This window comes from Bremia lactucae, linkage group LG14 (assembly GCF_004359215.1).
Source record: "Bremia lactucae strain SF5 linkage group LG14, whole genome shotgun sequence".
Taxonomy (NCBI): Eukaryota; Oomycota; class Peronosporomycetes; order Peronosporales; family Peronosporaceae; genus Bremia; species Bremia lactucae.
The window spans coordinates 1,029,700-1,044,832 of NC_090623.1; the positions used below are offsets into that span (position 1 = coordinate 1,029,700).

General features: G+C 47.9%; 5 protein-coding genes across 5 annotated transcripts; 2 read left to right on the plus strand and 3 right to left on the minus strand.

The window, feature by feature from the left end:
* Window positions 1–5,346: 5,346 nt before the first annotated feature.
* Window positions 5,347–6,066, plus strand: CCR75_001677 (uncharacterized protein; the record flags this gene model as incomplete). The annotated part of the gene is made up of 1 exon (XM_067959778.1): window positions 5,347–6,066. The coding sequence occupies one exon, from the start codon at window positions 5,347–5,349 to the stop codon at window positions 6,064–6,066; it is 720 nt and encodes a 239-aa protein (XP_067816802.1).
* A 53-nt stretch (window positions 6,067–6,119) lies between these two features.
* On the minus strand, window positions 6,120–7,241 carry CCR75_001676 (uncharacterized protein; the record flags this gene model as incomplete). The annotated part of the gene is made up of 1 exon (XM_067959777.1): window positions 6,120–7,241. The coding sequence occupies one exon, from the start codon at window positions 7,239–7,241 to the stop codon at window positions 6,120–6,122; it is 1,122 nt and encodes a 373-aa protein (XP_067816803.1).
* Window positions 7,242–7,422: 181 nt separating this feature from the next.
* On the minus strand, window positions 7,423–10,485 carry CCR75_001675 (uncharacterized protein; the record flags this gene model as incomplete). Its single annotated transcript, XM_067959776.1, has 1 exon — window positions 7,423–10,485. One exon carries the CDS (start codon window positions 10,483–10,485, stop codon window positions 7,423–7,425), a length of 3,063 nt encoding a protein of 1,020 aa, XP_067816804.1.
* A 341-nt stretch (window positions 10,486–10,826) lies between these two features.
* On the plus strand, window positions 10,827–13,326 carry CCR75_001674 (uncharacterized protein; the record flags this gene model as incomplete). The annotated part of the gene is made up of 3 exons (XM_067959775.1): window positions 10,827–10,884; window positions 10,938–10,995; window positions 11,063–13,326. 3 exons carry the CDS (start codon window positions 10,827–10,829, stop codon window positions 12,534–12,536), a joined length of 1,590 nt encoding a protein of 529 aa, XP_067816805.1. The 3' UTR covers window positions 12,537–13,326.
* Window positions 12,631–14,889, minus strand: CCR75_001673 (uncharacterized protein; the record flags this gene model as incomplete). The annotated part of the gene is made up of 1 exon (XM_067959774.1): window positions 12,631–14,889. The coding sequence occupies one exon, from the start codon at window positions 14,887–14,889 to the stop codon at window positions 12,631–12,633; it is 2,259 nt and encodes a 752-aa protein (XP_067816801.1).
* Between the last annotated feature and the right edge of the window lie 244 nt (window positions 14,890–15,133).

The window sequence follows — 15,133 nt, forward strand, 5'->3', positions numbered from 1 at the left end:
TTCTAGAAGCTTGTGACGTCACTAAATGACGTCATTATCGGTACCTAATTGGAATTAAACTGGTATTTTACCGGTTTGCTCTGCTGATCGAGATGCTACCTGAACATCACTTCCTCTCGACTCGATAGCAACTGAAGCTTGAATGCCGAGCTTGGATCGAAGTGCGCCGAACTGAACTGCAGGAAGTGGCTTGGTCATTAAGTCTGCCAACATGTCGAGCGTCGGGCAATACTCAATCACCACATGACCATCTTCGACCTTTTCACGTACGAAATGGTATCGAATATCAATGTGCTTGGTGCGCTTGTGGAACTCAGGATTCTTTGCCAACGCGATTGCCCCTTGATTATCTTCGTACACCTTTAACGCATTTACACTCAAGTCTTCGCCGAGCTCGCGCTTGAAAGCCTTAAGCCACACAGCTTCTTGTGTGGCTTCTGATAGCGCCATATACTCAGCTTCTAAAGAAGATATTGCAACCGCCCGTTGTTTCTTGCTGCGCTAGCTGATGCAGCCACCGTTAAGCACAAACACGTACCCGCTGGTACTTCTTCTTGTTTCAATATCACCTGCCCAGTCCGCATCCGAATAGCTCTCCATTATTCCACAACCAGACCCTGAAAACCTGAGTATATGTGTTAAAGTTGCTTGCAGGTACCGGAATATACGCTTTAGATCTTGCTAGTGAGTTGGACACGGATCGGCAGCAAATTGACTCAGAGATCCCACAGCTGCAGCAAGGTCCGGACGAGTACCAACCATCAAATACATTAAAACACCAACAGCACTGCGGTACGAAACATTCGTCATGGTCTCGTGATGTTTGCAGCCGTTTTCGCACCTCGCCTTGGTAAGCTTTAGTCCAGTGTCTTGAGGTGTCTATACAGGCTTGCAATCTTGCATGCCGTACTTGATCAGAATCGACTGCAAAAACTTAGTTTGGCGCATTGACACATCGCCTGTCTCGCCATCTCGCTCAACTGGCATGCCGAGACAAAATTTGAGCTCATCCAGGTCGGACATCTCGAACCGCTTGCTTAAAGCCTTCTTGGTATCATGAAGTAATACCGTGTCGCTGCACGCGAGAATAAGATCATCGACGTAGATAACCACAAATATTATAGCCGACTTGTTGCGCTTGACGTAAACACAGTGATCCATTTCACACTTTGTAAATCCAGTCAGGTGCATGAGATCGTCGATAGTCTGGTTCCACATCCTAGGAGACTGCTATAGTCCATAAAGCGCGCGCTTGAGTTTGCATACATGATCGGAATAATCGGGGCTGACGAAACCATCAGGCTGCTTCATGTAAATCTCTTCGTCTAGATGACCGTCTTGACTTCCATTTGATGCAAAATAAGACCCCGCCGAGCCGCAATGCTGAGTATGATTCGAATCGAGGGGAATTTGGCAACAGGCGCAAATGTCTCTTCAAAGTCGACGCCGTACTTCTTCGGGAAACCTTTAGCAACAAGTCGAGCCTTGTATCGCTCGATGAGTCCTTCAGCAGTTTCTCTGACCTTGAAAACCCACTTGCTGCTGATTGCTTTTCGACTACTTGGTAGAAACCAAGCTACCATGTCTTGTTCTTGATAAGCGACCCGAACTCAGATTAACACGCTTCCTTCCATTTGCTTGCGTCGCTGAATTCCATAGCTGACTTGAACGATGTCGGCACTTCTCCCACTGAATCCACGACGTACGCACAGTTCAATTCTTCTTCTTTGATTGACGTAAGTAAGGCCGACATGTCTTTGAGCGATCCTTCCGGTCTCTGTGATGGTCTTGTTGGTGTACCATTTGTAAAGCTTATGCGTCCATGGCGTTTTGAGCTTGGCGGACGTGACAAACTTTCAAGCGATTGCGTCCTCAGATAGCGTCTGGATCCTGGCACAAACTCATTTGGCCGCTCGTATTATTGTTCTTGTGGCAATTGCGTTTCTTCGCAGCTCGCCATATTCTCGGACGACTGATCTGGCATATCTTCATCGTCGTCTTGATTGTCTGTATCGTCGTTTCCATCTTAAAATTCGGTTACCGAATCGAGAGCTTGGCCACATTTTCCACTGGCAAAAGTGTCTTCCATAAACTTGGCGTCACGACTAATATTGACCCGGCCCGACGATAAGTCCTCAAAACGGTATGCCTTCTCATGTTCGGAATACCCGAGAAAACGATCCAGCTTCAAATACTTTTCCTTGGGAACGTGCACCTTGCTGAAATATTTTTAAAGAAAAGGGTAACCAGTTTGCATGGCAGCCAAACACCTTGACATTTGCGAGTATCGGCTTTTTCTTCGTCCATTCCTCGTAAGGAGTCTTGAGCGACAAGTGAGCACGAGTTGGCAGCCGATTACGAAGAAACGCTGCTGTCATAACTGCCTCACCCCAATACTTCTTGGCCAAACTAGCATGCTCAAGCATACACCGTGCACATTCGACTAGTGTGCGGTTCATCCTCTCAGCCACTCCGTTAAGTTCAGGGGTATACGGAGGCGTAAACTTCTGGATGATACCCCGATCAGCACAAAATCTGACAAACTTGGCTGACTTGTACTCGCCCCCGTTGTCACTCCGAAGCACCTTTATACGACTGTCAGTCTTGTTCTCGGCCATATTCACAAAGGGAGCAAACTTGCTGAAAACTTCGGACTTGTTGCGCATAAGGTATACCGCGCAGTGCCGAGATTTATCATCGATGAAAGTAACAAATTACTTCATTCCACCGAAAGTTGGAGCCCTCATCGGCCCGCACACATCACTGTGGACAACTTTGAAAGGGTCTTTTGTACGATCCGTTGAAGCTGATTGAAACTTGACGCGAGTTTGTTTGCCTAAAGCACAGCCTCCACATAGCTCCCACTGCTTGATAGACCGAATGTCGATCCCAGTAGCAAGGTTTTTGTTAACGATGGCTTCTAGTCCGCTGTAACCAATATGGCTAAGTCGAAGATGCCAAAGATACGACTTGGAAATGGTCGAGCTTTGAGACTCGCTTGCCATGTTCACCGTCTCAACCGGTACTGGAGACAGATTTCACTTGAATAAACCTTTTCCGACACGAATGCCGATCGTCCACTTGTTTTCTTTAAGCAGCACAGAGCTATACTTGCTGTCGAAAGTGACGGGTGCAACGTCCTTGGTGAATCGGCCAACAGAGAACAGGTTGCAACTCAGCTTAGGTATATGCCATACGCCCTTGAGTACACCTTTCTTCATTCCTCTTGGAGAAGGCATAGATATCACGATGTCGCCAACGCCAACCGCTTGAACAATGCCACCGTCCGCGAGATGCACGCTTACAGAGTCAACCTTCTTGTAATTTCTCATGAACGTTTTGGTGTGCGACATATGCTGAGTCGCACAAGAATCGATTAGCAACACGGACGACTCTTGAGCTTCTCCGACCGAAAACAGATACTCGTCATGGTCCTCATCTCGCACAACGTTAGCCCGCTGAAAACGCTGTCGAGAGTTGTTGTTGTGGTTCTTGTCTTGAATGCGCGAGGGACATGCCGCAATCCAATGACCTGTTTTGCCGCAATAGTTACACGCGCCAGTCTTCTTCGCTGGCCGTCCATTGCGCTTCTTATCACTTGTCACGAACGTTGGCCAACTACGGCTCCGTCGCCGCCTTGCTCCTTGCGCTTCATATCCTCGTGGAGTAGCCGAGACGTTACGGGTTCCCATGTCAGCGTGTCGGCACGCGACTCCAACGCCGTAATTAGAAGCTGATACAATTCGCTTAGACTCCCAAGAAGCGTGATCACCAAGTCATCTTCACTGACCGGAGCGTCGACTGCGTCGAGTTGTTCCGCTAGTGTCTTGAGCTTATTAATATGCGAGAGCACATCATCAGCTTCCTCCATCATAGCCGTAAAGAAACGTCGACGAAGAAAGATCTTGTTCGCGAGGCTCTTCTTCTCAAAGTGATCTTCTAGCTTTGACCATGCATCAAATGCCCCACTAGCCGAGCTAACCAACGGCAGCTGCGAGTCTTCCATCGACAGACAAATCGCAGCCATCGCCTTGCGAGACTTCCGTTTGTACGACGACTGATCCTGGGCCGATTTGCAGTCCTCGAACTTGACTTCACCGCAGACGACCTCCCATAGGTCACGCTCTTCGAGCACCATCTGCATCTTGAACTTCCACGCATGAAAATTGGTCCCATCGAATTTGTTGATTCGGGTCAATGTCGATTCCATGGCAGCAGATGCAGAGTTGATGGCGGTGGAGGCAGAGTTGAACGAGCTTGGGCTCATAACCTAAAGAAAAGGGCACTTATATAGTACGATGCAAAATGCAAAGTAAATATATTGAGGTCCTTAGTTCGCAAACTTATTGCTACCTCTAAGCCAATCATTACTTCTAGCCAATCATAGTTCATAGAACCTTCTAGAAGCTTGTGACGTCATCACATGACGTCATTACCGGTACCTAACTGGTATCTTACTGGTTTACTCTGCTGATCGAGACGCTACCTGAACATCAATAACAACATCTTTAGCTATTCTGCCTCAGATATATGTGCGCTTGTTCGAGAGGTGCCGATCTTACCACTTCGAAAATGTCAACAAACCCAGCTCTTTACTTCTGTAAGATTGCAATATTATCGGAAGTGCTTCATGTTTTCAAATTTTGCTGGCAGATCTATATGCTCAGTGTGATGACAAAACTCATTCGTTCTGCTGCTGCTCTATGTCCATGCCTGCTGAGAGTGTTATGGATATCTAGACCGATTCATGTTGAAATGTACAAATTTGCGATAGAAATGGGTGGTCCCGACTCTGCTGCCTATTTGTTAGAGTGTTTGCTTTAATGTAATATGGTAAGACCAGTTTATTCTGGATGTAATGTTCTGCTTGTCTTTGTAGTTATTCGATGTGTACATAGATGTAATTGTGTCGTTTGTGATCAGGATCTCTGTCCTCTTTTATATGATGTGACCCAGTGAAGCAGTAATTAATCCTGAACCACTTCTAAAAAGGAGCCCATGTCATAAACTAGCATGCTTAAGTTTCAGGAGGCAAGATCCGATACGACCATTGGCATTCATTGGCCATTTTTATAATTATGATAACTTCAACAGTAAAAATTGTGGAGTCGGCAAAATTGTGGTCATGTCTGTGACCGTAGTAGTTTGTCGGTGACCCTAGTATTAATGCCTGCGGCTGTCTTTCTGTTTTATCATAATTTAAAAAAGCTCGAGCTGCCATTTTTCAGCAATCGTTGACGGAAGTTAAATAGTTTTCGCCAAAATTAAGAAATCGACCGAGTGTATAAAATTTAAATCCTTTTTTTTATTGAATTGCAAAAAACGCTGGCTGGCCAACAATAGCTCATGGCGGCACCGCCAGATGTGCAGCATCTCCTGGACCAGCATGAGTTTTTAAAGGTGGTAGAATCAAGCAAGGGTGATAGCAAGCACCTCCGTATCAAGTGCGAGATCACGCAGCATGAATTGGTACCGTGCGTCGATGTTATCGAGCAGCACCTTAAGTCAAAGAAATTTGTCAAAGCCCGTGACTGGTACAATCACGACTACTCGCAGTACGAGCCTTATATCGTGCCTCACCGCAAATTGCCAAAGCAGCTATATTGCAACGTTACTGGTACTGTGTTAAACCGCATCCCGTTCGAATTGGAGAAACACGTGCAAGGCAAGCGCTACAAACGCTTGAAACCGCATGTCAAGATTAAAGTCACAACAAGCGGTGATGACGAGATGCAGAGCAAGGAAGAGTTTGATGCTGATGCCTTTGAGCTCGAGCACGGAAAGGTCTTGTATTCAGACGACGAGAAGCACTCAGATCGAGAAGAGGAAACCGAACGCGCAGAGTCGATAAACGCCACGCAAGATCAAGAGTGCGACGACTTTGCCGATCTCTACCCTAAGGACGACTTTGACACTCTAAAGAATGAGGACAGTAGAAACCACAAAAATGAAACGAACGAAAAAAACAAGAAAGAGGTTTTAATCGCCGATTTAACCATTTCAAAAAAACGGTCTGGCGCCAAAATCCCCAAGTCCCGCGTAAAAAAAACAAAGCAAACGTATTGAACCTTTCCCCCACTTGATTCCTTCTTGCCCGTCTTCCATGTCTTCGTTACAACTTACGCTACAGCCTCCGTAGCAGCCGCGTGCGTGACTTTCACAAGATATGGCGAAGCCTTGTGGGCGCTAAATGCTGGCTTGCCTTTCAACCCCAAGCTTTGAAACAGTTTCTTGTCGTGTTCAAACGCAGGGTTCGCTGTCGTTAAGAGCGTGTCACCATTAAAAATTGAATTCGCCCCTGCGAGGAACATGAGCCCTTGCTCAGCGTCCGTAAACGACATGCGTCCGGCACTTAGACGGACCATGGTTTTCGGCATGAGGATCCGCGCAGTTGCAATCATCCGTGCCATCTCGGATGCTGTAACGGGAGGGATCTCTTCGTCATACAACGGCGTCCCTTTCACCGATACAAGCGCATTTACGGGCACGGACTCGGGGTGTTTCTCCATCGTCGCAAGTGTATGCAAGAGCCCTACACGATCAATCGTGTCTTCCCCAAGACCAAGAATCCCACCGCAACAGACAGAAATGCCTGCATTCCGTACGTTGGCAATCGTCTCGAGACGATCGTCATACGTCCGCGTGGTAATCACCTTGGCGTAATGTTCGCGACTTGTATCGAGGTTATGATTATACGCCGAAAGGCCAGCTTCCTTGAGTTGTAGAGCTTGTTCGGAAGTTAGCATCCCGAGGGTACAGCAAACTTCTAGATCGAGACTCTTTACTTGACGCACCATGTCGAGCACGTGTTTAAACGCATTCTTTCGACCGACTTCACGCCATGCGGAGCCCATACAAAAGCGTGTACTCCCCGCTGCTTTAGCACGACGTGCCATCTCGAGAACTTCGTCAATTTTTTTCGTTGGCTCGGGCTTGACAAACGTCTTGTGATGCGACGATTGGGAACAGTACTTGCAATCCTCGGTACAGCCTCCGGTTTTGATTGATAAAAGGGTACATTGTTGCACCTCGGTCGGATCAAAGTGCATGCGATGGACTGTTGCCGCTTGAAACACGAGCTCCAGGAGCGGCTGGTTGTAAATTGCATGGATCTCGTCCGTGGTCCAATCGTGGCGGACGTCCGTGGACAAACCTGGCACTGTCATGGAGACCGATGCTGTCTGCGATTGGTACCTCACCACGCTCGCACGGGTTGACGAAATGGCAAGACGTCGAAACATGGGAGGACGATGAGGGATCCGTCCCTTACCTCGTTGTTTTTCGTAGGAAGCTTTAGAATCGCAATATATATTGTTAAAAATCTAAAATCGCAATATATATATTGTTTAAAATCTAAAATCTGATGCGGTAAACGTAACCCGTCTAAATAGCACTAAATATATATACGTAATTTTAGATATTTTAATTCGGTGAAAAGATTTCCGCAAACAAAGTCGACGAGGAAAGCGTGGTGGCTTCTACGAAGTGATTGGGCAAAGTCGACAAAAACAGTGGAGAAGCACTTCCTAAGGGAGTTTGTGGTCGAGAAAGCCGTCGATACAAGTGATTAAATTGTTGACGCGCCCATAATGCCTTGGCTTGCATTTGCTGAAGGGCTAGAAGCTCTTGAATCTGGATCGCGTAGCTGGCACGAAGCTCGTGGAACTTGGCGGCGAGCTGCTTTTGATGTCGTCGAGCGAGGTGCTGGCGTTTATGATACTGATGCGCGACGCCACGACGCCAATTCATGGCATGCGTCGTGGTTTTCTTTGAATGCAATGCACAAGTACAGTCTACTTGCTTGTAAAGTCGTGCCCGATCGTTTGAGAAATTTTGTTTTAATCGCTCATTCTCGTGAGCAAATTGCAGCAACAAATGACTCTGTTCCATTGCAACAATGTCCATTTCCAAGCCATCCGACTCGGGTAATTCAGCTTCGGTGCTGCTTGACGCACGTGTGCCGTACTGATACATAACTGCTGTCAAAAGGGAGTCTTTGTCACTTTGAAACAACGACACGCTTTCAATCGCAGACTCCAATTGCTTTGGCAAGTTGGCATCATCGACTAGCGCAATCGATTGCGCTGTATTCTTGCTTTCCTTCTTAAAAACATCGTGCTTTTTGAGCGCATATTGGCTACAATCAAGACGCTTCTCCAACTTATCAACTAATTGAGCTTGCGGACTCGCTTGCGTATCACTCAGAGTAACTCTGTCCGTGACCATGTTGTGCTTTTGAGGCGATAATGTCCACGAGAGTTCTTGCAATGCCGTGAAGTCTTTCGTTGCGTGCTTTCGTTGCTCCACGGGCGTTGAAGGATTCGAAGAACTTGACGATGACGAGATCGAAACGACTGGAGACGCGGCACTAGTTGACAGCATAGTACGTTTTGGTGTCGTCACTGCTGCCATCTTTTCTTCAATCACATGAACCTTCTTGACCTGTTTGAAACTCGCGTTCCTTGACTCGTGCGAGCTTTCAACCATTGCGACGCAGCGACTTGATTGGCGCGTACAACGAGTGTCGTTTATCGTACTTGCACGCTCGTATCGACGGCGTTTAAGAGACAATTTGTCAGCTTTTTTAGAGTACTGGTGCGTACAATGTGTCGCACCACACGCTTGTACGTCGCTGCTGCCAACAAAAGCGCTATCTTCTCTCTTTAGATCACTACGCACAACGTACTTCGAGTCGCTCTGCAAAACCTCCTTCTTCGTCTCTTTGCAATGTAAAAACGCATTCAAACTACGAACAACTAATTCGTTTTGATTCGCGGCAACAATCATCCATTCCTCCTTGTCCGTCTCTGGCAGTGGCAGTACTGCTAACAACCCATTCGTATTCACTCGTGTTAGATCCGAGTATTGCGCTTGAAAATCCAGCGACGGATCTTCAAAGAATTGTTCATAGCCTTCAATATGCTCAAGTGGAGTCGCTAGACCCGTCTCGGGCTTTATTTGATGGTAAAACACACTGCCGTCGCTGCATCTTCCGACTGTAAATGGCGCCATGTCGTGGCTTGCCAATTTGCTCACACTTCGCATATGACGTGGACCATTCATGTCTTCGATCCCTCGTCGTCGATTCATGCGGGGATGCCGCGCTCGTAGCGATTTTTCACGTCTTGACACGAGTAAAGCCTCCTCCTGCGCACGTAACTCACTGCTCGTGAGCGGTAAATCCAATTCCATACGACTTGCCGATAAAAGGTCGACGACGACAAGCGACTCCGTGCCTCCGTATGCATAATTGCCATAGATCGCAAGAATATCCGTCGTTTGCTTCACGTCCATGTGCGATGTTTTCGAGACCGTGACGGTATTTTCCAGTGCCTTGTACTCTTCTTTCAAGTACCAAATCCGAACATTTTGATGCTCCGACTTGGATAGAATTTGATTTTCCAGTGTCGGATGGAATGTCATGAATTCCAATGAAATGCCATTCGTTTGCTTATCAAAGATGCACTCCCACGTCCATTTAAAAGGAGCGGTCGATTGCTGATAGAACCGCCAAAGATGAATATTCTTAATCCCGAGACCACAGAGAAGTCGATATTCAGTGTGATAGTGGCTCAAACGATTTACAGTGACACTCGTTACTGCAGCAAACCCTTTGAGCTTTGCGTCGGAAAACGTGTGGGAAATCACAGTTGCTGTCGGAATTCCAAAAGTACTAATGTTATCGTCGTCGGAGCGATATGAAAGCATGTCGTTTGACGTAGGGAGCTCGATACTATCGACTTCAAACGCTCGAATGTCCGTCGAGCCACGGTAGACGCCTGCAAAGATAAACTTCCCATCTTGTGGAATCGCAACGGTTACCATAATCTGCGTATACATACCTCGTGGCATGATTTGATCTACTAGCACTCCTTGACGGAACGTCACGGCATCGTGAGTCAACGGGTAGAGAGAAATCATTCCATTGTAAAACCCAACGACTAAGAATTTGCCGTTTGGAGCAATAGCAACGGAGGAGACTGTGGACGAAACCGCGAAATGGTACTCAAGTCCTGGAGCGAAAGCATTCGTAGCAACGAGAGGCGAAGATTTTTGATGTATACGTCGAGTATCACTTGATGTGGCGTTCAAAATGGCTTGAGTATCGTCGCTCGAGTAATTGGAATCGTCGTCGGAGCTACTGTTACAAGAAGAGCTGCTCGAGGTTTCAATGGGATCATTGACACGCTTTGTTTTCGGTTTACTTGGAGTGCAAAAGTCGAGTTTCCGGGTTGGATCGGATCGGAAAAAGTTTGCACAGTGGCTGGTATTGGAAATATCTTCGAGGATGCGAGTGGATCGGGAGGAGAGTTTGGCCTTGTGGTGGAGCTTTTGAGTCTGTTCGTGTGTCATTGGCTTCGTGGACTTGAGCTTCCGTGTTGGCTGACTGCCAAGTGTGAGAGCTTTTAGTGGCTTTGATGCAGGCGGTGGGGATACGAAGGATGGCGAGGGAATCTTTCGTAAATCCCGTGTGGAGGTTGTCATGCTGCTGCTAGGAAGCTTCGACGAGCTTATATTTGGTGGCGTTTCTAAGGCTTACGGGTACACGAGAGGATTCCAAAAGGTCAAAGATAAAGCGAAAAATACGGCGAGCAATATAAGACTAGACGTTGCTAGTCTAGACACGACTGGCGAGCACAGGAAGCGCGTGGGAAGTGGACACGTGGACTCCACGAGGCGCTTGGGTTAATAATGTGTTCGCGCCAAAACTTGAATTATGTGGTACACCGAGAAAATAGAAAGAGAAGAAGAAAAAGGGGCTTGTATTAACCGGTAGCCTACCGATAATTCCTCCGCTAAGTATTCGAAATATACCGCTGCAATCGATGGCCGACGGTCGATCATCACCTGTTCTCGAGCCTGGCGCGGACCTTAAGCACCTCGGTGCGTCTTTCTTTCACGTCAATGCTTCATGAACTAACACTCCTTTTCGCTAGAGTCACTCCTTGACGATCAAAATCAAAAGAAACGTAGTAAAAGCAAAGCACCGTATGAGTACGTAATGCCACCCTCTCACTTGTAATCACAACCCCTGAATTGATAGATATGTATTGCTTCTCAGAGGCAAGCTCGAAGGATGGTCACCTCTCGAAGACGCAGTCGAAACTCTCTCTCTTAACGACACGATCAAGCCGTTAACGAAAGCCGAGCGAAAGAAACACGCGGCAGAAGCATTTGCGAAAGCCGGTGGCATTCCGAAGCGTGAAAAACGCAGCAAAGCCGAGCGTCGAGCGCATCAAGAAGCGCAGCAGCAAAAGAACGAATCGACCAAGTGTAAAAAGCTAGAAGTGATTGGAGTGTCGACTTTAATGCCCACCAACGCGCGATTGCAGTACGATGATGCTAAAAAGATGGCAAGACGTTTAAAAGCCGCGGTTGTCGTGCGAACGCAAGCTCAGAAACAAGTGGAAATGTTTTCGCATTTGCCCCAGTATGAACGGGAGAGTTCCTTGTCGTTAAACGTTGGGTTTTCCACAAAAGAAGACGTGCATGCCGCGGTGCTCGCATTGGGTTTAAAGTACGCCGAAGGACGGATTGTTGGCAGTAATGCGCGGTGTATTGCCATGATTCAAGCATTTACGCAAGTAATTGACGACTACGTGACGCCTCCAGAGACGCAATTGCGACGAGATTTGGACAAACGGTTGCGGCCTTTGATTCAATATTTAATTGACTGTCGTCCACATGGAATTGGTATGGGGAATGCCATTCGTTGGCTCCGTCGCGTGATTGGATCGACGCCGTCCGAGCTTAGTGACGAGGACGCAAAGCGCCGAATTCGTGACGAAATGGACGAGTACGTTCAAAGTCGCATTTTGCTCGCATCTCGTGCCATTGTCAAGAACTTGCGAACAATTGTAAGTCCAGGAGATGTGTTGTTGACGTACGCCCGATCAAATGCCGTCGAAGCATTGCTCTTGGAGATCGCGACGGCTTCCCGTGAATTAATCGCGACGTTACGGGTGATTGTTGTGGACTCGCGTCCACACTATGAAGGTCGGAAACTCGTGAACGTTCTTGCGCGTGCTGGACTTCAGTGCACGTACTTGCAGATTCATGCGCTGTCGTACATTATGCGCGAAGTCACAAAAGTAATTCTTGGAGCTGCCGCCTTTATGAGCAATGGCGTCGCGGTGGCTCGCGTCGGCACGGCATTAGTGGCCATGACGGCTCACGAAGCAAACGTCCCGGTGCTCTTTTGCTGTGAAACGTACAAGTTCTCGGATCGTGTCCAACTCGATGCGATTACACACAATGAACTTGGCGACTCGGACGAGCTCGTGTCGTCGTACTGCATTGACAAGCGCCGTCGCACTACGAACACGACGTCAAGGGGCCACGTTCTATCAGACTGGCGAGATCTCGCAGATCTCAAGCTCTTGAATCTCGTGTACGATGTAACGCCAATTGAATACGTGTCGATGGTCGTCACGGAGCTCGGAATGATCCCGCCAACGTCAATTCCAGCCGTCTTGCGGGAATACTCGCGAGACGGTGTCGTCGATGGAATGCTCTCACGAGTCCAGCATGTCTAAGGTAGTGCTTTTAACGCAGCAATGTTGAACGACACAGATTACAAATACCACAAGCTGTTGTTTCGTTACTTATCGTGTCTTGTCGTATCAATAATTACGCCTCAGCTCCGAGTTGTGGATCGTCGTCTTTAAGCGTCAATACCTTGGCGCATACGTCCATAAGGTGTGGCTGAGTAAGCTCTTGAAATCGTAACGACAGCAGATCGACCGCCGTGAGTACTTGAATACGGTCTTGTTTGGCCACAGCCATCTTGGGATACCTTTGACTGAAATGCGTGAGCACTAAATGACGAACGTTTGCTTCTCGACCGACTTGAATGGCCTCTTGCACGGTACAGTGCGCTTTTTCCTTGGCTTCGGTGAGTAATTCGTCTTCAAATGTCGCTTCGTGAACGAGCAAGAATGCGTCGTAAGCTTTCTCCGCGAGTTTTCGACTGGGACGGCAATCGCCCGAGAACGCGAGTTTATTACCGTCTTCAAACGTCACCACCACAGCGTACGACTGTTGCGCGTGCTTAACTGCCACACACTCGAGCTGGGCAATGTGAAAAATCTCTTTCAACCGCGCTTTCGCGCGTGCTGCTTCCACGTGCGTGTCGACGTCCATGTAGCGATGACTCGCCGCCTGGTCAAAGCAGTAATTCTCGACAAATGTATACTTGCCATTGATTGTCGTGTCCACGTCTGCGTATTCATCCAACCACAATCGAAGCGGGGACGGTCCGAGCACTAGCAATGGTTCTACCAAAGGCGTCCGACAGTCCAAGAGCCGAAGTAAGCCAAGATGGTGATCGGCGTGGTTATGAGAGATCCAGACGCACTGAAGTCGATCAATAAGTTGTTGAAAACGTTGCTTGTTGCCTTGAGCGTAGCGATAGAGCTGTCCAACGCTCCCTTCGCCACAATCGAGCATCAATCCCGCCCATCTCGAGCCATCGGATGCGTCCGTGGGTAGCTCAAGGTACATCCCCGTGACATTGCGATACCGCGACGGAATCGCACAGCCTGTACCTAAGAACGTAATCCGACCATTGAGGATCGTAGGATCCTCTTGAGGTACTTTATCCGTGAGACTCTCGATTGAAGCTTTCATCGTCTGTCGAATCTCTTTAAAGTCCAGTCGCGGCAAGCAACTCGATGCATCAAAGCCACGACGAGCCACAGGCGAAAGAATAAACTTGAGCATGCTCTCCCCTAGCACCACCATAGCCGCTTCCGTGTCGTCACGCGACGAATTCGTAAGTTCTAACACGGGCGTTTGTGGCACAAGACGCGAAAATGGAGTTTTACTATCTTGCAATTCATGCGCTTCATTGGACGGAAAGATAGTTGGAAAAACGACATGAAGCTGGGCTTGGAGCTTCGCAGAAGCACGGTGGACTGTCTTTTGGGCACAGGCATCGTGGCAAAGCAGGACGTGACGTGACTGCGCGCCAAATGATCGTGTCCACGCTGCGTAGCGTGGCTCTTGGAGCACGTCAATTCGAGCGAGATGAAAAACGACATGGACCGGAACTTGTGCTGGTTTGTCGTCGACGGCTCGATATCGATCGAATCCCGTGGTAGTTATAAGCGCGTCCACGTGCGCCAAAGTCGGACAACTCACGATGAGACACGCTATCGCTGGCATGGACGGTAAGACACAATCGCTTGACTTAACAACGACGCCACTGTCGAGTGTCACGTCCTTCCCTTGATGCAATTGACCAAACAATTTTCCTCTTGGCACACCCAATGCCAGGGCTTTTTCTACAAGAAATTTGCCTCGTTGTGGCTTGGTTTCAATAACGTACGTCACACTCACGTGCCGACATTCGACTTGGTCAATCGACGAATGAAGATTATCCGAAAGCTTTCGTTTAACACCAAGAAAAGGCTGACGAGTCGCGACAGCAAACACTTGCACTTCAGGGTCTTCAAAACAACTTTGAATCATCGTCTTCTTGTCGTAATGCACGTCGGATGCTTGGAGTTGAAAATCCGGACGAAAGAAGAAATGGCGCATTGCTTGGAGGTAATTGTTGGTCTGAGGTGGACCATGGACGTGTACCCCTTCTTTGCCAGTGTCCGAAATGGTTAGACACATACCGGGTACACCGCCTAGAGTTGAAGACCGGAGTTCTGTTAAAAAAATGTGCTTTAGCTTCGCAAGACGCACGTGGTGCTCCATACACAGGCGTTGTATCCCATCGCCAACGTTAAATAGAAAACTGGACAGCACGCAAGAGTTAGAGATATGATATTGTGTAGAATCAAGTCTTGACGGCATATACCGGTGGGATTCAGTGGAAAGGAGAAGGCTTGGAGAAGTCTCGACGGAATCGACGCATAACACCTGAACGAGCACGACCATGTTGGCGAATGGCAGATTTACTGGAGGACGGAGTTCATCTGTAAATTACGATGAAAATCGAGCATTTGAGCCTTTTTGATCAATTTTAGTTTATTTTGAACTTAAATGTCGACTGTCTAATCAGTAGTCGCGCTGTTTGTAACAGACTTAAGTTGCCCTAATGTTACACAGTCCCCGTTAAGCACACTTTCTGTACTTAAAAGGATGGTCAATTGCTCAAAAAAAGTAATTAGACCCACCACTT